The sequence below is a fragment of the Stylophora pistillata genome, chromosome 3, assembly GCF_964205215.1.
Source record: "Stylophora pistillata chromosome 3, jaStyPist1.2, whole genome shotgun sequence".
Taxonomy (NCBI): domain Eukaryota; kingdom Metazoa; phylum Cnidaria; class Anthozoa; order Scleractinia; family Pocilloporidae; genus Stylophora; species Stylophora pistillata.
In genome coordinates this window covers 11,493,507-11,514,427 of record NC_142521.1, presented here as the reverse complement: position 1 = coordinate 11,514,427, position 20,921 = coordinate 11,493,507, and the positions used below count along the sequence as shown (strand labels likewise).

The window sequence follows — 20,921 nt, the reverse complement described above, 5'->3', positions numbered from 1 at the left end:
TCAGCGAAAAGAGAAGCTAGATTATATTTAATGAAAATAGAATTTCACGGATTGACAAAACCCGGATGTAGCACATCCCTGAGCTGTACAGGAAGTCAACACTGTTCCTTTCGTTGCACTCAAACACGTCCGAGCTTATGGCGTATTTAAGCAGCTTTATGCGACACACTAGTGTATCACGAGCCTTAATTATTTTATTAAATATAAACTGAATAAATCCTTGCCCGAGGTGTAGATGCGCTAAACAAAAAGTTAACCAAACCTTGTGATGTCGTCTTGATTTCTTTCGCTTGTAACAAATAAAGCAGTGATTAGGACAGAAAGTAAAGCATAAAGGCTGATAGTTTCGAAAGAAACTGTTTGGGGCTGCGGCGGTGGGAGTAACGAAATAATTTGGATATATCAACAAAGTTGAAATGGTAAATTGGCCACCGTAATGATTACAAAGTAAAGCAAACGAACAGAAATTTAAAGAATTAAAGCATCCAACGAAGAAATTTTTTTTGTCGCATGCGGAACAGAGAACTTTAAACACATTTGGTTCTTTAAAAAATGGCTGAAATTAACTCCCACCTAATTTAAGAAATTATAAACTTCCCGTCGTACTTAAACACGAACTTTCTGCAAGCGAAGGACCTATTATCTTTCCGCGCTAAAGATTTCCACACCAGGAAATTGTTCTAGGATGATACATTTGACCTCATGTAAGATAGCACTGAATAAACTTCCCGTTGGTTATACTCGATCACAAACTTTCTGCGAGCGATAAACATGTTGGGGGGTTTTTACCATTCGCTTAGCTTTTAACGAGAAGTACTGAGACTCTGGACTCTTCTCTTTTTTATTCTCTCCTACTACAACGCTTCAGATCTTTTTTTCTTCTACTACTAAGCGAGGAGTCAGCCCACGTATTAAATACAAAAATCACAGACATGTTTGGGTTAGCTGACCGTGAGAGTTTCTTTAGTTGATCCGTTTATTTTGCAAAAAGGGGGAAACTGGTTGGCTCTCACCGAAGTACTTGTCGAGCGCCAAGGAACCAATTGAACATTGACAGCTGCGCACAGGAATTGCGCATGCAAACAGGAACTTCAGTGTGGGTAGAACTCAAGGTCAGCTTTACTAACGCAAACACGAACACCTGTGAAACTGTCTAATTGTCTAAATGTCTAACATGGTGACAAGGAAATCCGGGAGCTGAGCCAAAAAAATATAAATCTACCAAAACAACACGCAGGCGCAAAAGGCAAGGTTTAAAAAAAACAAAAGGCTTAACTAGAAAAGTCTCAAAACAACAACTTCCAATTCACCTCACAACAAACATTTCATGTCTCTCTGAGCGAAAGTATATTGCATCAGGGAAATGTTGCTGTTAAGCGTAGAAGAGAGAACTTAAATTCTCTTCTGTTCTGAGGAGATTGTCCTGAGGCTTGAATTTATTTCAGATAATACTGACTACACTGTCCGTCTCACTCGAACACGAACTTTTTTGCAAGCTGAAGACGTCGTAATTCGTCGACGCACAAGATATTACAGCACTAAAGGAAGTCAATAGAAGCGACCTTGTTTCCACACTGTTAATTTTGTAAACGTATAAATATCGTCCAGGTCAACTTCCTACCACGGTTTAACACTGCCTGAGCCCAAGAGAACTGTCTGCAGGAAACTGATCAAGTTTAGTTCTGCTTGATTCCCGAACAATTTTGTGAACGTTGTAAAGATGAAAGAAACAGAAAAAAAAGGCAAGCAGAGGAACAAAAGACGAACACTAGATCGCCTGTACTCCGGGTCAGTCTTGCTACTGTCTCTTTTGTGTTTTATCGCGCTAATTCACCACGAACTCAGAATACAAGAAAATCATAGTCTGATATTAGACTCGACAGAGTTCTTTAAGAAGATGGAGACAGAAATCCTTCGAAAAGTTCAGCAAAACGATCTAGGATGGCGCAATAAGGATAAAGGACCGGGAAGTACATCTCGAACGACTCAAGGTAATTTGGTATTCTTTTGTTTCATTACTTCAGTGATGATACATGTTTTGATTACCCAACTTATCCCAACTAATCTATAGTACCAAGTTTATTACAAAGTGCGACAGCTTTTTAATTAAAAAGTGCGACTATTGTTAGCACAAAGTGGGACGGGTGTTGTAAAGTGCGACCAAGAGATTAGAAACCACCTATCATCTCTTGACAGAACGGCTGTTAAAGCTGATGGAGTGTATCTACGTGTACAAAGAAAGCACTGCGCGGCTTCGCAATGTTTCAAAAATGTTAATTTCGAAAGCTCGATTCTTTGGCACATAACCATTATTGTTGTTATTATGGTTATTATTGTTCTCACCAGTATTTGATTTTGCCGGTGAGTTCTGTGTTTTGCAAATTAAGGTAAACTTAGGTATTGAGACTACTCATTGGTAGACTTGGATAAAATGATCCTGACCTATTATCAGGCTTTCTTTTGTTTTGGTATTAGGCCAGGCCGACATCTAAACTTTTGAGTCTCCCATTTTTTCAGATGGTAGGGAAACTAACCCAAAGCGACAAAAACGCTCTTCGCCTGGTAATTCACAACAAAATTCAAATATAACATCTTCCGATGTACAGATGCTAGTCAAACAAGAACTACGAATGCTCCAAAAACAAGTCTGTGCTAAAGATTACACACTTTGTCGCTCAGGACCCAAAGGAAGCCAAGGGAGGCGGGGTAGACAGGGAACCCGTAGGAAACGGGGATCCCCAGGGAAACCTGGGCCATATGGACCCCCTGGCAAACATGGGCCAGTAGGCGCGAAAGGAGCGAAAGGAATCAAGGGGGACATCGGGAAAACGGGAGACCTCGGACCCAAGGGACCGTCCGGCCCGCAGGGTGTGAAAGGTACCAAAGGTGAGCAGGGCCAGTCCCTCTCATTGCCCTCCCTCCTGGAGCGTCCTGTAGGAAAGACAGTCAATGAAACTCAGACAGCCATGTTGAAATGTGTAGCGGATGGTAACCCAGAGCCATCAGTCACGTGGTACAAGATGAATTCGTCCCTTCCAGCCGGACGTCACGTGGTAGAGTCCAGTGGTTCTCTAATTGTGAAGGACGTGAAAGCTGAGGACGATGGAGTATACACCTGCAAGGCACAAAGTCTGCTTGGACAAGTGAACGCCTCGGCTAAATTAACTGTACAGTGTAAGCTTTACTGGCTTCTTAATTCGCAATGAAGGGCAAGGGGAAATCAGTGCACTTAAATGACAATTTTCATGTTTGTGGAGGGATTCAACCTAGACATGCTCCATTTCAGTCTTACTTGTTCGAGAAAGCACTTAGTTTGGCTTAGCCTTTTTCTTTGCCTTCTCGACATACTGAATGTATTTCAGCAATTTTTTTTAACCCAAGATTTTTCACATCGGCGACAGACATGTTTTGATAGAGAGCCTTTCGTTTTTCTCTCTCTTCTTTACAAATGGAATCTTTACCCAATCGTTTCGCGTTACTTTCCTACGTAATTTTTTCCAATTCTTTTCTTACGTGAAGATATAAATATATACTCAGTGAGATGACACGCTTGGCTTCGTCACTAAAACTGGGTTTAGAAAGTCTGTATGTAACATAGATTTCAAAGGAATTACCTTGACCATCCGTTTTTTGTTTAATAGACCACTTTCATAAATGGCTGCCGGATTAATATTCTTTTGTTTAAATTTAAATTAGCCCTTCTGGCCTCGCTTGAGATAATGTATTCTTTTGAATTTTGTGCTGGAGAACGAGGCCAGAAGGGCTAATTTAAACTTAAACAAAAGAATATTAATCCGGCAGCCATTTATGAAAGTGGTCTATGACAGATTTTTTCCACCTTTTTTATTTTTTTCCTCAGTTGCTCCCAAAATCATCGCGATCCAAAAAAAATCAGCAATAGCTGAAGAAGGAACGAACGTCACCATCCAATGCACTGTTATTGGTCAGCCGCGTCCAATTTTCAAGTGGTCCAAGTCAGTGGGTAGTTTGCCTAAAGACAGAATTACGTTCAAGAATGGAACACTGAAAATTTCTAATTTGACGAGACAAGACGGTGGAACATATATCTGTAAAGTAGCGAACATTCTTGGATCAGCAACAGACACCGCTCAACTCACAGTATTTTCTCCTCTAAGGTTCAAAGTCCGTCCTCCACCAGAACTAACTCCTGCTATTCGTTCAAGTGTTCGTCTACCTTGTATGGCCGAGAGCGACCTGAGACCTTTTATCACTTGGACAAAGGATGGCAAGTCTTCGCTTGATGTGGACTCCAATGTTTTGCAAAATGGAACACTGGTAATAAACAACATCAAGAAATTACACGTAGGATGGTACACCTGTAGAGCAGCTAATGCTCTGACGGCAATAGAAACCAAAGTCAAAATTAACAATCCGCTGAACATCACTTCTTGTTCTGCTATAAGAAAATACATCAGCAATACAAGTGGAAATTATGTCATTGATACCGATGGCGAGGGTCCTTTAGCACCATTTACAGTATATTGTGACATGAGTGACAAGAATGGAGTTGGCGTGACAGTCATTAGTCACGACAGTGAAAGCAGAACACACGTGAATGGATATGAGGCCCATGGTAGTTACTCACGAGATATTCATTACACAGGAGCGAGTCTGTCCCAGCTGGCGAGTCTCACCAGAGTCTCCTCACACTGTGAACAGTTTATCAAGTACGAGTGTCATGGTGCACTACTATTAAAGGAAAGACATTCGTGGTGGGTGTCACGTGATTCTAGAAACACGACTTACTGGGGTGGAGCATCTCCTAATAGTGGCAAGTGCGCATGCGGAATGACCAACTCCTGTGCAGACCCCAGTGTTGGCTGTAACTGCGATATGAATGACGATGTATGGCGTGAAGACAGCGGTCTCCTCACTGAAAAGAAAGATCTTCCAGTGAAACAGTTGAGGTTTGGTGATACTGGTCTTGCCAGCCTTGAGGAAGGTTATCACACCCTGGGAAAACTGAAATGTTATGGCACAGCATAAACTTTCCTTTCTCTACAAGAAATATATTGTTATCTATGTGCATATTGTAATCTATGTGTACCGCTACATCTGGACGCAGCATTGACACGCCTATTCATCCGTTTATCCCTTACAGCAGCCTTGACTATTGCAATAGCCCATTCAGATGGTTCAGCGAAGTGCGGCCATCCATTTTCCAAACTGCAAGGTATCATGAATGCATGTGCTCGCCAGGTTTATTGAGTGCCGAAATCAGGTCACATCACACCTTGCTTCGCGAATTGCACAAGCTATCTGTTTGCCAACGCATAGAATTTAAGATAATGATCATTATATTTAAGATATTGCATGTCATGGTGCATGAGTTTATATTACCGCCGTTCATGAATAATGACGACGCCATCATTTCTCTGGTATGCTATCGGCATTCCCAAAGGTGATAACAAGAATACTTTGGGAGGAAGATCATTTAATAGTGCTGCCTCTAAGCTTTGGAATCTTCCTCCGCGTTCAATTCGACTTAGCTTGAATATATTAAAAAAAAAAAGAGACTTGCAACGTTTCTTTTTAAAAAGGTATTCAACGAGTTAGTCCGTTTTTATGTTTTAATATGCATTGTTCGTAGAACATTTTTTTCAAATATTTGGAATTGTAATTTTCAAGCCTTTCGTTCCGTGTTATTTCGATAGGACTTTGTAAAGTGTAATTAAATATGCGTTTAGAGCTAGCAAATAGAGCAATTTTTAGACAATGGAAGGTTGGTTTTCTAGAAAAACATTTCGTTATGAACTTCGATTCGATAATCCTAATCAAAACTAAGGAAGTGAGGTATACAAACAAAAGAAATCAAGGGAATTGAACTGAACTTCAATTAACTATGCCCGTACCATTTTATATCAGCGTACTTGTACATAGGCGAGGTAAAATTGTTTGTGTAAAAAAAACTCTTAAGAGTCAAACCCAGTGCGCTATGAAGTGACGATCTTTGACTGACGTCTCACTAGATGTTGAAATGTCACTTTACAAAAAGACATCAGGACTGCTGTGTATCTCTCTATATCATTGAAAAGCACATAAAGCAAATGCGATGAAGCACATAGGTTATTAGACAGATCATCGGTTATTTCCATCTTAGTCGACGGAATGGTGGCTCGATCCTCTAGATAGTCTGAAATGGACTCAAATTATTACAGTGCTAATCGAACCGTGATGAAGCTGTTATAGCGCAAATTCCAATGGATATAATTCATATGCAATACCTGATGTTCCCAATGGAGTTATCACAGTGGCCAATATTTTCACCGCCAGCCGTAAAAGCCATCACCCAATTGAGATCCTTAGCCAGTCGTAGTAGTTTATTGTATTCTCCAGTAAGAGGTAATAGGTTTTAGTTAAGTTAATGAGACTGTCAAAGTGATTTGTTCGAGGTGGACATAAATATTTCCATTTAAGTGCCGGCCGGCTCAACATCCTTCTTCACAGAGAGACCTTGTTGAATGTAAATGCGCTGAAACGTATTTCCTATTTAAATTCACGACTCATACACAAGAGTGGGTGTGCAGCTCGAACTAGGAGCCCGAGTATTTAATGCCGTCCGACAAAGTTACACAGAATACTAAACAACTAGTCATCGCCTCTCGGGCTAACACGTTTTTGTGCCACCGCCTGCGGTGAAAACCCAAAAAACCCAATGGGAAAAATGGAAACGTATTACCCATCCAAATGCAGGCGCACCAACCTCTGGGGGTTAGAGATAAAACAGCTTCATTACACGGAAGATAAAATTTAACGTTCTAGAAAAGTTCAAGAGCTGAGATGAATACATTACAAATGTCAAACCTTAACTACGCTTTACAACAAAAGACTCGATTAACGCCATAGCGGCCCACGTGCTAACATACCAATACCAATACCATACTTCTTGAACTGTCAATGAAATTAGTTTCAGTTTCGCGACGGGAAGAGAGATAAATCTTATAAACAAAATAAACAAAAATAAAAAATAAACAATAAACAAAAAAATAAACATAAGATAACAGATAAAAGTAGGACGTAAAGTAGGGTAAATTGAATAAACAAAATAAAATAATTAGAAGAAAGAACAGTTAAATTAATGAATGACAGAAACAGAAAGAAAAAACAACAACAACAACAAAAATGTGCGGAGAACTTTGTTTACAAACAGCTTACAGACAGAAACAATTGATATGCGGGGTGTCGACTTTTCTATGTTCTTTGACACGGCTTTCAGCATGAACAGACAAGTTTGTCTCTTCTTCCCTAACACAGGAAAACACACTCTCAGTCCACCCAAAAGAGAGCTAAAAATGAACATTTTTATCATGTCTATACGATATTACTTCAAGACTAGTAACGGATGTATATGAGAACGATCCTTCGCAGTAAAGCACTATTTGAGCAATAGTGAAAATCAGACCTGAAAAAAATTTCAGGCCTGTACGGGATTCGAACCACTGACCTCTGCGATACTAGTGCAGCGCTCTACCAATTGAGCTAACAAGTCAACTGGGAGCAGGCCATCAAATTAATTCGATATAAACCCGTAGATGATAAATCAAACAACAACAAACATATGAAACATATGTGTGAACTGCGGTTATGAGACGTATATGAGAACGATCCTTCGCAGTAAAGCACTATTTGAGCAATAGTGAAAATCAGACCTGAAAAAAATTTCAGGCCTGCCTACGGGTTTATATCGAATTAATTTGATGGCCTGCTCCCAGTTGGCTTGTTAGCTCAATTGGTAGAGCGCTGCACTAGTATCGCAGAGGTCAGTGGTTCGAATCCCGTACAGGCCTGAAATTTTTTTCAGGTCTGATTTTCACTATTGCTCAAATAGTGCTTTACTGCGAAGGATCGTTCTCATATACGTCTCATAACCGCAGTTCACACATATGTTTCATATGTTTGTTGTTGTTTGATTTATCATCTACGGGTTTATATCGAATTAATTTGATGGCCTGCTCCCAGTTGGCTTGTTAGCTCAATTGGTAGAGCGCTGCACTAGTATCGCAGAGGTCAGTGGTTCGAATCCCGTACAGGCCTGAAATTTTTTTCAGGTCTGATTTTCACTATTGCTCAAATAGTGCTTTACTGCGAAGGATCGTTCTCATATATGTCTCATAACCGCAGTTCACACATATGTTTCATATGTTTGTTGTTACTAGTAACGGATACTTCCCAAATCTAGTCGGGAGTTTTCGGTCACGTGTTCCAATTTCTCTACAAAGTTTAAAAGAAAAGGATTTAGTGTTTAAGTTTCTACCGTCAATGACCTTAGGAAAGGCTCACTGAACATGCAGATATGTCTAATCTCATCACATGTTTTTAAATTTTTATTTAAGGATTTGGCGATTTTACGAACAGTCTTAAGTGAGTAAAAATGTATTTACTATTCGGCAGAACTAAACTGTAAGTGGCAGTGACAAAGAATGTAAATATTTTCCATATATTAACAAAGTTGAACTGATAAATTGGCCACCATTACGATTATAAAAGCCGACGTTTCGAGCGTTTGCCCTTCGTCGGAGCGAAGAGAGGAATTGTGGGTTGTGTGTGCTTTTAAAGGCAGAAAAAGGAGCTACGTGATTGGTGGGAACATAGCAACGAGAAAAACACGAATAATATAGTGGAATGAAAAGCGTTCGTTCATACCCGTGGGATTTAGACAGCCGGTTTGAAAGATGAGCTTTTGTTCAAGAAGTATGGTATTGGTATTGGTATGTTAGCACGTGGGCCGCTATGGCGTTAATCGAGTCTTTTGTTGTAAAGCGTAGTTAAGGTTTGACATTTGTAATGTATTCATCTCAGCTCTCGAACTTTTCTGGAACGTTAAATTTTATCTTCCGTGTAATGAAGCTGTTTTATCTCTAACCCCCAGAGGTTGGTGCGCCTGCATTTGGATGGGTAATACGTTTCCATTTTTCCCATTGGGTTTTTTGGGTTTTCACCGCACAAAAACGTGTTAGCCCGAGAGGCGATGACTAGTTGTTTAGTATTCTGTGTAACTTTGTCGGACGGCATTAAATACTCGGGCTCCTAGTTCGAGCTGCACACCCACTCTTGTGTATGAGTCGTGAATTTAAATAGGAAATACGTTTCAGCGCATTTACATTCAACAAGGTCTCTCTGTGAAGAAGGATGTTGAGCCGGCCGGCACTTAAATGGAAATATTTATGTCCACCTCGAACAAATCACTTTGACAGTCTCATTAACTTAACTAAAACCTATTACCTCTTACTGGAGAATACAATAAACTACTACGACTGGCTAAGGATCTCAATTGGGTGATGGCTTTTACGGCTGGCGGTGAAAATATTGGCCACTGTGATAACTCCATTGGGAACATCAGGTATTGCATATGAATTATATCCATTGGAATTTGCGCTATAACAGCTTCATCACGGTTCGATTAGCACTGTAATAATTTGAGTCCATTTCAGACTATCTAGAGGATCGAGCCACCATTCCGTCGACTAAGATGGAAATAACCGATGATCTGTCTAATAACCTATGTGCTTCATCGCATTTGCTTTATGTGCTTTTCAATGATATAGAGAGATACACAGCAGTCCTGATGTCTTTTTGTAAAGTGACATTTCAACATCTAGTGAGACGTCAGTCAAGGATCGTCACTTCATAGCGCACTGGGTTTGACTCTTAAGAGTTTTTTTTACACAAACAATTTTACCTCGCCTATGTACAAGTACGCTGATATAAAATGGTACGGGCATAGTTAATTGAAGTTCAGTTCAATTCCCTTGATTTCTTTTGTTTGTATACCTCACTTCCTTAGTTTTGATTAGGATTATCGAATCGAAGTTCATAACGAAATGTTTTTCTAGAAAACCGACCTTCCATTGTTTAAAAATTGCTCTATTTGCTAGCTCTAAACGCATATTTAATTACACTTTACAAAGTCCTATCGAAATAACACGGAACGAAAGGCTTGAAAATTACAATTCCAAATATTTGAAAAAAATGTTCTACGAACAATGCATGTTAAAACATAAAAACGGACTAACTCGTTGAATACCTTTTTAAAAAGAAACGTTGCAAGTCTCTTTTTTTTTTTAATATATTCAAGCTAAGTCGAATTGAACGCGGAGGAAGATTCCAAAGCTTAGAGGCAGCACTATTAAATGATCTTCCTCCCAAAGTATTCTTGTTATCACCTTTGGGAATGCCGATAGCATACCAGAGAAATGATGGCGTCGTCATTATTCCTGAACGGCGGTAATATAAACTCATGCACCATGACATGCAATATCTTAAATATAATGATCATTATCTTAAATTCTATGCGTTGGCAAACAGATAGCTTGTGCAATTCGCGAAGCAAGGTGTGATGTGACCTGATTTCGGCACTCAATAAACCTGGCGAGCACATGCATTCATGATACCTTGCAGTTTGGAAAATGGATGGCCGCACTTCGCTGAACCATCTGAATGGGCTATTGCAATAGTCAAGGCTGCTGTAAGGGATAAACGGATGAATAGGCGTGTCAATGCTGCGTCCAGATGTAGCGGTACACATAGATTACAATATGCACATAGATAACAATAAATTTCTTGTAGAGAAAGGAAAGTTTATGCTGTGCCATAACATTTCAGTTTTCCCAGGGTGTGATAACCTTCCTCAAGGCTGGCAAGACCAGTATCACCAAACCTCAACTGTTTCACTGGAAGATCTTTCTTTTCAGTGAGGAGACCGCTGTCTTCACGCCATACATCGTCATTCATATCGCAGTTACAGCCAACACTGGGGTCTGCACAGGAGTTGGTCATTCCGCATGCGCACTTGCCACTATTAGGAGATGCTCCACCCCAGTAAGTCGTGTTTCTAGAATCACGTGACACCCACCACGAATGTCTTTCCTTTAATAGTAGTGCACCATGACACTCGTACTTGATAAACTGTTCACAGTGTGAGGAGACTCTGGTGAGACTCGCCAGCTGGGACAGACTCGCTCCTGTGTAATGAATATCTCGTGAGTAACTACCATGGGCCTCATATCCATTCACGTGTGTTCTGCTTTCACTGTCGTGACTAATGACTGTCACGCCAACTCCATTCTTGTCACTCATGTCACAATATACTGTAAATGGTGCTAAAGGACCCTCGCCATCGGTATCAATGACATAATTTCCACTTGTATTGCTGATGTATTTTCTTATAGCAGAACAAGAAGTGATGTTCAGCGGATTGTTAATTTTGACTTTGGTTTCTATTGCCGTCAGAGCATTAGCTGCTCTACAGGTGTACCATCCTACGTGTAATTTCTTGATGTTGTTTATTACCAGTGTTCCATTTTGCAAAACATTGGAGTCCACATCAAGCGAAGACTTGCCATCCTTTGTCCAAGTGATAAAAGGTCTCAGGTCGCTCTCGGCCATACAAGGTAGACGAACACTTGAACGAATAGCAGGAGTTAGTTCTGGTGGAGGACGGACTTTGAACCTTAGAGGAGAAAATACTGTGAGTTGAGCGGTGTCTGTTGCTGATCCAAGAATGTTCGCTACTTTACAGATATATGTTCCACCGTCTTGTCTCGTCAAATTAGAAATTTTCAGTGTTCCATTCTTGAACGTAACTCTGTCTTTAGGCAAACTACCCACTGACTTGGACCACTTGAAAATTGGACGCGGCTGACCAATAACAGTGCATTGGATGGTGACGTTCGTTCCTTCTTCAGCTATTGCCGATTTTTTTTGGATCGCGATGATTTTGGGAGCAACTGAGGAAAAAAATAAAAAAGGTGGAAAAAATCTGTCATAGACCACTTTCATAAATGGCTGCCGGATTAATATTCTTTTGTTTAAGTTTAAATTAGCCCTTCTGGCCTCGTTCTCCAGCACAAAATTCAAAAGAATACATTATCTCTAGCGAGGCCAGAAGGGCTAATTTAAATTTAAGCAAAAGAATATTAATCCGGCAGCCATTTATGAAAGTGGTCTATTAAACAAAAAACGGATGGTCAAGGTAATTCCTTTGAAATCTATGTTACATACAGACTTTCTAAACCCAGTTTTAGTGACGAAGCCAAGCGTGTCATCTCACTGAGTATATATTTATATCTTCACGTAAGAAAAGAACTGGAAAAAATTACGAAGGAAAATAACGCGAGACGATTGGGTAAAGATTCCATTTGTAAAGAAGAGAGAGAAAAACGAAAGGCTCTCTATCAAAACATTTCTGTCGCCGATGTGAAAAATCTTGGGTTAAAAAAAAATTGCTGAAATACATTCAGTATGTCGAGAAGGCAAAGAAAAAGGCTAAGCTAAACTAAGTGCTTTCTCGAACAAGTAAGATTGAAATGGAGCATGTCTAGGTTGAATCCCTCCACAAACATGAAAATTGTCATTTAAGTGCACTGATTTCCCCTTGCCCTTCATTGCGAATTAAGAAGCCAGTAAAGCTTACACTGTACAGTTAATTTAGCCGAGGCGTTCACTTGTCCAAGCAGACTTTGCGCTTTGCAGGTGTATACTCCATCGTCCTCAGCTTTCACGTCCTTCACAATTAGAGAACCACTGGACTCTACCACGTGACGTCCGGCTGGAAGGGACGAATTCATCTTGTACCACGTGACTGATGGCTCTGGGTTACCATCCGCTGCACATTTCAACATGGCTGTCTGAGTTTCATTGACTGTCTTTCCTACAGGACGCTCCAGGAGGGAGGGCAATAAGAGGGACTGGCCCTGCTCACCTTTGGTACCTTTCACACCCTGCGGGCCTGACGGTCCCTTGGGTCCGAGGTCTCCCGTTTTCCCGATGTCCCCCTTGATTCCTTTCGCTCCTTTCGCGCCTACTGGTCCATGTTTGCCAGGGGGTCCATATGGCCCAGGTTTCCCTGGGGATCCCCGTTTCCCACGGGTTCCCTGTCTACCCCGCCTCCCTTGGCTTCCTTTGGGTCCTGGGCGACAAAGTGTGTAATCTTTAGCACAGACTTGTTTTTGGAGCATTCGTAGTTCTTGTTTGACTAGCATCTGTACATCGGAAGATGTTATATTTGAATTTTGTTGTGAATTACCAGGCGAGGAGCGTTTTTGTCGCTTTGGGTTAGTTTCCCTACCATCTGAAAAAATGGGAGACTCAAAAGTTTAGATGTCGGCCTGGCCTAATACCAAAACAAAAGAACGCCTGATAATAGGTCAAGATCATTTTATCCAAGTCTACCAATAAGTAGTCTCAATACCTAAGTTTACCTTAATTTGCAAAACACAGAACTCACCGGCAAAATCAAATACTGGTGAGAACAATAATAACCATAATAACAACAATAATGGTTATATGCCAAAGAATCGAGCTTTCGAAATTAACATTTTTGAAACATTGCGAAGCCGCGCAGTGCTTTCTTTGTACACGTAGATACACTCCATCAGCTTTAACAGCCGTTCTGTCAAGAGATGATAGGTGGTTTCTAATCTCTTGGTCGCACTTTACAACACCCGTCCCACTTTGTGCTAACAATAGTCGCACTTTTTAATTAAAAAGCTGTCGCACTTTGTAATAAACTTGGTACTATAGATTAGTTGGGATAAGTTGGGTAATCAAAACATGTATCATCACTGAAGTAATGAAACAAAAGAATACCAAATTACCTTGAGTCGTTCGAGATGTACTTCCCGGTCCTTTATCCTTATTGCGCCATCCTAGATCGTTTTGCTGAACTTTTCGAAGGATTTCTGTCTCCATCTTCTTAAAGAACTCTGTCGAGTCTAATATCAGGCTATGATTTTCTTGTATTCTGAGTTCGTGGTGAATTAGCGCGATAAAACACAAAAGAGACAGTAGGAAGACTGACCCGGAGTACAGGCGATCTAGTGTTCGTCTTTTGTTCCTCTGCTTGCCTTTTTTTTCTGTTTCAGTCATCTTTACAACGTTCACAAAATTGTTCGGGAATCAAACAGAACTAAACTTGATCAGTTTCCTGCAGACAGTTCTCTTGGGCTCAGGCAGTGTTAAACCGTGGTAGGAAGTTGACCTGGACGATATTTATACGTTTACAAAATAAACAGTGTGGAAACAAGGTCGCTTCTATTGACTTCCTTTAGTGCTGTAATATCTTGTGCGTCGACGAATTACGACGTCTTCAGCTTGCAAAAAAGTTCGTGTTCGAGTGAGACGGACAGTGTAGTCAGTATTATCTGAAATAAATTCAAGCCTCAGGACAATCTCCTCAGAACAGAAGAGAATTTAAGTTCTCTCTTCTACGCTTAACAGCAACATTTCCCTGATGCAATATACTTTCGCTCAGAGAGACATGAAATGTTTGTTGTGAGGTGAATTGGAAGTTGTTGTTTTGAGACTTTTCTAGTTAAGCCTTTTGTTTTTTTTAAACCTTGCCTTTTGCGCCTGCGTGTTGTTTTGGTAGATTTATATTTTTTTGGCTCAGCTCCCGGATTTCCTTGTTACCGTGTTAGACATTTAGACAATTAGACAGTTTCACAGGTGTTCGTGTTTGCGTTAGTAAAGCTGACCTTGAGTTCTACCCACACTGAAGTTCCTGTTTGTATGCGCAATTCCTGTGCGCAGCTGTCAATGTTCAATTGGTTCCTTGGCGCTCGACAAGTACTTCGGTGAGAGCCAACCAGTTTCCCCCTTTTTGCAAAATAAACGGATCAACTAAAGAAACTCTCACGGTCAGCTAACCCAAACATGTCTGTGATGTTTGTATTTAATACGTGGGCTGACTCCTCGCTTAGTAGTAGAAGAAAAAAAGATCTGAAGCGTTGTAGTAGGAGAGAATAAAACAGAGAAGAGTCCAGAGTCTCAGTACTTCTCGTTAAAAGCTAAGCGAGTGGTAAAAACCCCCCAACATGTTTATCGCTCGCAGAAAGTTTGTGATCGAGTATAACCAACGGGAAGTTTATTCAGTGCTATCTTAGATGAGGTCAAATGTATCATCCTAGAACAATTTCCTGGTGTGGAAATCTTTAGCGCGGAAAGATAATAGGTCCTTCGCTTGCAGAAAGTTCGTGTTTAAGTACGACGGGAAGTTTACAATTTTGTTAAATTAGGTGGGAGTTATTTTCAGCCATTTTTTAAAGAACCAAATGTGTTTAAAGTTCTCTGTTCCGCATGCGACAAAAAAAAATTTTTTCGCTGGATGCTTTAATTCTTTAAATTTCTGTTCGTTTGCTTTACTTTCTGTCCTGAACACTTTATTTGTTACAAGCGAAAGAAATCAAGACGACCTCACAAGGTTTGTTAATTTTTTTGTTTAGTGTATCTGCACCTTAGGCAAGGATTTATTCAGTTATTATTTAATAAAATAAGGCTCGTGATACACTAATGTGTCGCATAAAGCTGCTTAATTACGCCATAAGCCCGGAAGTGTCTGAGTGGCAACGTAAGGAAAAGTGTTGACCTCCTGTACAGCTCACGGATCTGCTACATCCTGGTTTTCGCAATCCGTGAAATTCTATTTTCATTAAATATAATCTAGCTTCTCTTTTCGCTGAAGGTTAAATGACTGTTGATAAAGTCAATGACATGTGACAGTTCCGAAGAGACAAGCTGAGACTATTTGTCGCAAATCTTGGTAGTTGATAAAAGCACTCTCGGGTAGTTTGCCATGACCTCAGAATTCTTTGCTTTGCGATTTCTTCCTACAACTGATCATTTACCGTGAGCTACACCCCAATCTATTAGCAGGAATGACTCATAATGAGGACCCTTGAAACTGCTCATAACTAAACTCAAACTTTTTCTAGTATTTGACTGGTCAAGGTCATCTACAAGTTCTGATTTTTCTTTCGGTGTAAGTGTGAAAGTATAAGGAACTTTTCACAGTGCCTTGACCTGTAGACTCATTTGTTTCATTCAATTTTATTCTCTAATATGTGCAGGATTTTTTTTTTGTTCTGTTTTACCGAACAGATGCGAAGAAAAAATGTATTCATTCATTCTGCGCACATGTCTTCTTCAAAGTCTATAACTACAAAATAAAAACCCTCTCTCTTCCCGCAGTAAAGCAAGAACACGAGTAAAATAACCTAAGGATTTATATTTACTGATTGTATCCGTTTAAGAGAATTAGCCCCTGAGTACGGGTCGTCCTGTAGTTAACACTTAAAAAGATACTCTGTGGCACCCATCACTTTAGGGCTTTCCATAAGATGCACCAAATATTTAAAACAGATGCTCAAAATTTCTCAAAAATCCATTCACGTTACATTACATATTATCGACAAGCGTTAATTACCCAATGAAAGACCTTTTTTTCTCATTGTTCCTTGACTCTTGATCATTAAATGGCATGGTTAAAGTAGTGAAGTAATCCTTAGTAATCCTCTTGTGCAGTACCACTTATTTTTACTCAAACAAGCTCGTCTTTCCGTTAATATCCGGTTGTCAATAAGTTGTTTATATCCGTGCGAATGGTTAATCCCATCATGCCATGGTGTCTGAGAAATCACTACGAAAGCCTTTTAGAGGTGTTGAAATTTCTACCGGATAAGCCCTCAGGTATTTGAACTTTGGAGAAGTTCTCTCAAGTTCTCTCAAATTCTCTCAAAACTGTGTTTGAATGCTCTACTCAATTGCCGGATTTGATAGATGAATATTTTTTGTAAAGGGCAAGATCTGCGACCTACACTTTCTATACCCATTGATTAACAACTCGACTATCCGAGATTTAAAATCTAGACTTTATGGACCAATATTTTTTTGTTTTTTTTAGCCATCCGTTCGTAAAGAGAACTCTTTACCTTTACCAGGCGTTTAAAACAAATACAATACGCTTGTTCCGCTGGAAAGTTTTCCCCACCCCACCCAGGAAAGGTTTGTATTCCCCACTCCTCGGGCACAGACGATAGTCCTCTGGAGAATGTTGAAGCTTCAACTGACCGGCGCATTAGTGAAGTCATCCACTTGACAATTACAGCTCAGCAGCGATCAGTTGAACCGCTATAAAGCATTCGGGATTCAAAGAAGTTTTCTACGCACTCATGGCATTTGAATCCACTAAGACGTCAACAGCAAGATTATTTTAGAATTACTTCATTAGACAAGGGAGTCATCAACAGCAGTCAAACTACTGTATTGCAATGTTTTATTGCCGTTTATGATAAGAGTCACTTTCTCTTACTGCGCTCCAGTCTTCGAGCAGCTATACTCTTTCATCTTGGATAAAATTTTAGTTAAACGCTGAAGAATGTTTAGATCATCTGTTTTTACGTAGTATCTGTCGATATGAGATATTTTGAGACTAGCACTACAGTATGCCATAACACTTCAGTTTTCCCAGCGTATGATATCCTTCCTCGTTAGGATCACCTGTATCACCAAACCTCAGTTGTTTAACTGGAAGGTGTGACTTGTCAGTGAGGAGACCGCTGTCCTCACGCAGTACACCATCTTCCTTGTCACAGTTACACGGATGAGCAGGGTGTGGACATGAGTTGGTCATTCCGCACGCGCACTTACCACTGCCGGGTGACGCTCCTCCCCAGTATGTCATCTTCATCGAGTCCCGTGACACCCACCATCCAACACTTCCTCTAAAGAACAGTGAATAACGGCACTCGTAGCTGATAAACTGTTCGCAGTGTGAGGAGACTCTGGTGAGACTCGCCAGCTGAGAAAGACTGGCTTCTGTGTAATGGATATCACGTGAGTAACTTCCTGCGGACTCGTATCCTTTTATGTGCGTTCTGCTTTCACTGTCGTGACTGATGACTGTCACGCCAACTCTATTCTTGTCACTCATGTCACAGTATGCTGTAAATGGTGCTAGAGGACCTTCGCCATCGGTATCAATGACGTAATTTCCACTTGTAGTGCTGACGTATTTTTGTATCATAGAACAAGAAGACACGTTTATTGGATTGTTAATTTTCACTTTGGTTTCTATTACTGTCAGAACATTACTTGCTCTACAGGTGTAAGAACCTTCGTGTAATTTTCTAACGTTTTTTATTACCAGCGTCTCATTCTGTAGGACATTTGACCGTGTAGGTAAAGAAGACTCGCCCTGCTTCGTCCAACTGATTGTAGTTTTCAAGTCGCTCTCGACCACACACGGCAGATGAACAGTTGAGCCAGCCCTAGGAGTCATTTCTTTGGGGGGCCTAGCTTTAAACCGCAGACGAGAAAATACCGTAAAGTGAAACGTGTCTGCTGCTGATCCGAGAATGTTCTCCGCTCTACAGATGTATGTTCCTCTGTCATTTTTTGTTACGTTATAAATATTTAGCGTTCCATCAATCACTTCGGCTCTATCCATTGGCAAGATTCCAAACGCCTTAGACCACGTGATATTAGGCTGAGGCTGACCAGTAGCACTGCAGGCGATAGAAACATTTTGATCTCCCTCAGCTAACACTTCGTTAGATGCCAAAATAATCGTAGGAGCGACTGTAATCATTGCAAGAGAAAGAAGTATGAGTTGTTAAGACAATGAAGGTTGTCTCCTGAATCATCATAGACAAGAAGAAAAGAAGGAAGAACTGTAAATATTTTATTGTTGCAAAATCAAAATACTTCAGTTACCCTATGCGTAAGATGTCTACAAATGCAAGCTGTAACGAAAATGGCAGATTTGACGAACTTTTGTCCATGATTTTGACGGGTTTGACGAAATTTGTCAATTTGTGGAAAGTTTGTCAAAGTGGCGATTCTTACGAAATTTCGCCAAAGTTGTTGACGAAATTATGCCAATGAATAGATATGACCTGGCCCCAAAAAGTTGACGAATTTGGCGAAAGTAACGATTCTAACGAAATTTCGCCAAAATCGACAAATCCATATACATTCCCACAGTCTGACGAAATTTCGTCAAATCTGCCAAATAGCTTTGGCATAATCATCAATGTGCAAACACCATCGTCCTCTATTTGCATAAGAAAGAAACTGACTTACAATGGACAGACAACTTCGCCGAGGCGTTCACTTGTCCCAAAATACTTTCAGCTCTACAAGAGTAAACTCCCTGGTCATCGGGTCTAACGTCCCTAACAATCAGCTGGCCATTGGATCCTAGTACGTGACGTCCAACAGGAAGTGATGAATCCAACTTAGACCACGTGACTTTTGGCTTTGGACTGCCATCTGCCATACATTTGAAAATAGCTGTTTGACTTTCATTAACCGTCATTTCAACAGGACGCTGGAGCAGGAATGGAGCCGATAGGGACTGACCCGGCTCGCCATTGGCACCTTTCACACCTGGATGGCCTTCTGGCCCTCTGGGACCGGTTTGCCCCGCTAATCCGATATCCCCTTTAATACCTTTCGGTCCCTGAGGTCCTATTAGCCCGTGATTACCAGGACGTCCTTCTCGGCCTGGTTTTCCAGGGGGACCCGGTTTTCCTCGTGTTCCCGCTCTACCTCGTCGACCCCTGTTACCTTTTGGTCCTGGGCGACACTGCGTGTTGTCCTTCGCACAAAGTTGGTTTTGCAGAAGACTAAGTTCTTTTTTGATTAGCCTTTGTAATTCAGAGGATGTTGAATTCTGTATTATAACATTCAGAGCGGTGCGTTTTTGTCGCTTTGGGTTTTCCCCTCCACCTGAAAAATAAAGTCTTTCACATGAATAAAGTGGCATTACGTTCATCACCAACCTTTGACCATCTCAGAATGATATAAAATGTAGAGTTACAAAAAGGATCACTGCGGTATCCAAGACGAATTCCTATGTCTTGTATTAATAAATTCTATGGCTGTATTGAACTCGAGGTTGTTTTCCGTCGAATCTAGCTGATCCTTTCACTATTTCAAGGAAAGGGTCGGTCCCGAGTTGAATAGTTGAAACAAAGCAAATTGTATATATGCCGAAGTATCAATTAAAGGAAAATTATAGGAAAACAAGACATTTCGCATTCTATGAAGACGAGTCAGCAAACTCCCATTCAAATGGTGATGATAGTTAATGATGGTACATCCTCGGCTGATAGATCGTGTTCAAAACCGCGTAATAGTTGAGACTCTCATCAACTATCATGACCTTTTGAGGTCTTTTTTGGCTTAAAGCTGAACTGTTTTTTATCTTGAATTTTAGCTACTTATTTCATCATCCTAATAAATAAAGCTCTTGAAAATAGAAAGACCTGCGGGATGTCCATGAGGTTTTCATTTTAAAATCTGCCGTAGTTTCAACAAGTCGTATCCGGCTCAACACATAACACAACAAAAGTTACCTTTCGTCGCCCGCATTGTTTCCTCGGGTTCCATACTGTTCCATCCTCTGTTACTCGGCTGTACTTTTCGAAGGATTTCTGTCTCCATCTTTGAAATTGACTTTGCTGAGTTTAAAATCAGTTGATGGTTTTCTTGTATTCTGAGCTCCTGATGAATTAACGCGACACAACAGAAAACAGAGAACAAGAGGCTTGACCCGGAACACAAGCGGTTCAATGTTTGTTTTCTGTTCGTCAGCTTCTGTTCTTTTTCTGTTTTTTTCATCTTCACAGTGTTCCCAAAATTACTCTTGATATGAGACATAATTAGCGGGACATTTTTCGCTTCACTCGATAATTTCCTTACGACAGTTCTGCTTGGCTTAAGTTAAGTTCAGCTGTCATGCGAGTCAGGCCGATGATCAATTGATATGTTTTCAACTTCACCTCTGAGGGAACAAGGTCGCTTATTTTGACCTCCTTTGGAGCTAAAACTAATAGAAACATGAACAGATGCACGTAAATAGAAAGCTGATATGTTTATCGCTGGCTGAAACTTCGTAATTGAGTGAAACGGGAACTTTAGTCTTAAATTTAAATGAGGTCAACTCAATCTTCTAAGAGGTTTAACCTAATCAGTCTCTGTTTCACGCATAATGATAACAATTTCCTGTTGCTACAATACGCAGAAAGATGGTAATTTTATTGTTTGAAGAAAGTTCATGTTTGGGTTAAACAAGTACTTTGTAAACATCTTAATCGACGTCATAACTATCTTCAAAGAAA

The 20,921-nt window shown here is 40.4% G+C and overlaps 3 protein-coding genes across 3 annotated transcripts; 1 reads left to right on the top strand and 2 right to left on the bottom strand.

Annotated features, from left to right (window-relative positions):
- The first annotated feature begins 1,294 nt into the window (after positions 1–1,294).
- On the top strand, positions 1,295–6,432 carry LOC111321083 (uncharacterized). Its single transcript, XM_022923865.2, has 3 exons — positions 1,295–1,991; positions 2,518–3,174; positions 3,860–6,432. Exons 1-3 carry the CDS (start codon positions 1,721–1,723, stop codon positions 5,005–5,007), a joined length of 2,076 nt encoding a protein of 691 aa, XP_022779600.2. The 5' UTR covers positions 1,295–1,720; the 3' UTR covers positions 5,008–6,432.
- A 2,742-nt stretch (positions 6,433–9,174) lies between these two features.
- Positions 9,175–14,638, bottom strand: LOC148734511 (uncharacterized). Its single transcript, XM_088755614.1, has 3 exons — positions 13,617–14,638; positions 12,434–13,090; positions 9,175–11,747 (listed from the first exon to the last, which is right to left on the bottom strand). The coding sequence occupies exons 1-3, from the start codon at positions 13,885–13,887 to the stop codon at positions 10,600–10,602; spliced, it is 2,076 nt and encodes a 691-aa protein (XP_088611740.1). The 5' UTR covers positions 13,888–14,638; the 3' UTR covers positions 9,175–10,599.
- A 1,260-nt stretch (positions 14,639–15,898) lies between these two features.
- LOC148734510 (uncharacterized) lies at positions 15,899–20,588 on the bottom strand. Its single transcript, XM_088755651.1, has 3 exons — positions 20,157–20,588; positions 18,880–19,527; positions 15,899–18,375 (listed from the first exon to the last, which is right to left on the bottom strand). Exons 1-3 carry the CDS (start codon positions 20,458–20,460, stop codon positions 17,234–17,236), a joined length of 2,094 nt encoding a protein of 697 aa, XP_088611777.1. The 5' UTR covers positions 20,461–20,588; the 3' UTR covers positions 15,899–17,233.
- Between the last annotated feature and the right edge of the window lie 333 nt (positions 20,589–20,921).

What these genes read in the sequence shown, in the direction of transcription:
- LOC111321083 (XM_022923865.2), top strand. Translation starts at nt 1,721, where the DNA reads ATGAAAGAAACAGAAAAAAAAGGCAAGCAGAGGAACAAAAGACGAACA. An exon ending in TACATCTCGAACGACTCAAG is followed by an intron (nt 1,992 to 2,517) that starts GTAATTTGGTAT and finishes CCATTTTTTCAG; the next exon opens with ATGGTAGGGAAACTAACCCA. An exon ending in GGCTAAATTAACTGTACAGT is followed by an intron (nt 3,175 to 3,859) that starts GTAAGCTTTACT and finishes TTTTTTCCTCAG; the next exon opens with TTGCTCCCAAAATCATCGCG.
- LOC148734510 (XM_088755651.1), bottom strand. Translation starts at nt 20,460, where the DNA reads ATGTCTCATATCAAGAGTAATTTTGGGAACACTGTGAAGATGAAAAAA. An exon ending in AACAATGCGGGCGACGAAAG is followed by an intron (nt 19,528 to 20,156) that starts GTAACTTTTGTT and finishes TTTATTTTTCAG; the next exon opens with GTGGAGGGGAAAACCCAAAG. An exon ending in GGCGAAGTTGTCTGTCCATT is followed by an intron (nt 18,376 to 18,879) that starts GTAAGTCAGTTT and finishes CAATGATTACAG; the next exon opens with TCGCTCCTACGATTATTTTG.
- LOC148734511 (XM_088755614.1), bottom strand. Translation starts at nt 13,887, where the DNA reads ATGACTGAAACAGAAAAAAAAGGCAAGCAGAGGAACAAAAGACGAACA. An exon ending in TACATCTCGAACGACTCAAG is followed by an intron (nt 13,091 to 13,616) that starts GTAATTTGGTAT and finishes CCATTTTTTCAG; the next exon opens with ATGGTAGGGAAACTAACCCA. An exon ending in GGCTAAATTAACTGTACAGT is followed by an intron (nt 11,748 to 12,433) that starts GTAAGCTTTACT and finishes TTTTTTCCTCAG; the next exon opens with TTGCTCCCAAAATCATCGCG.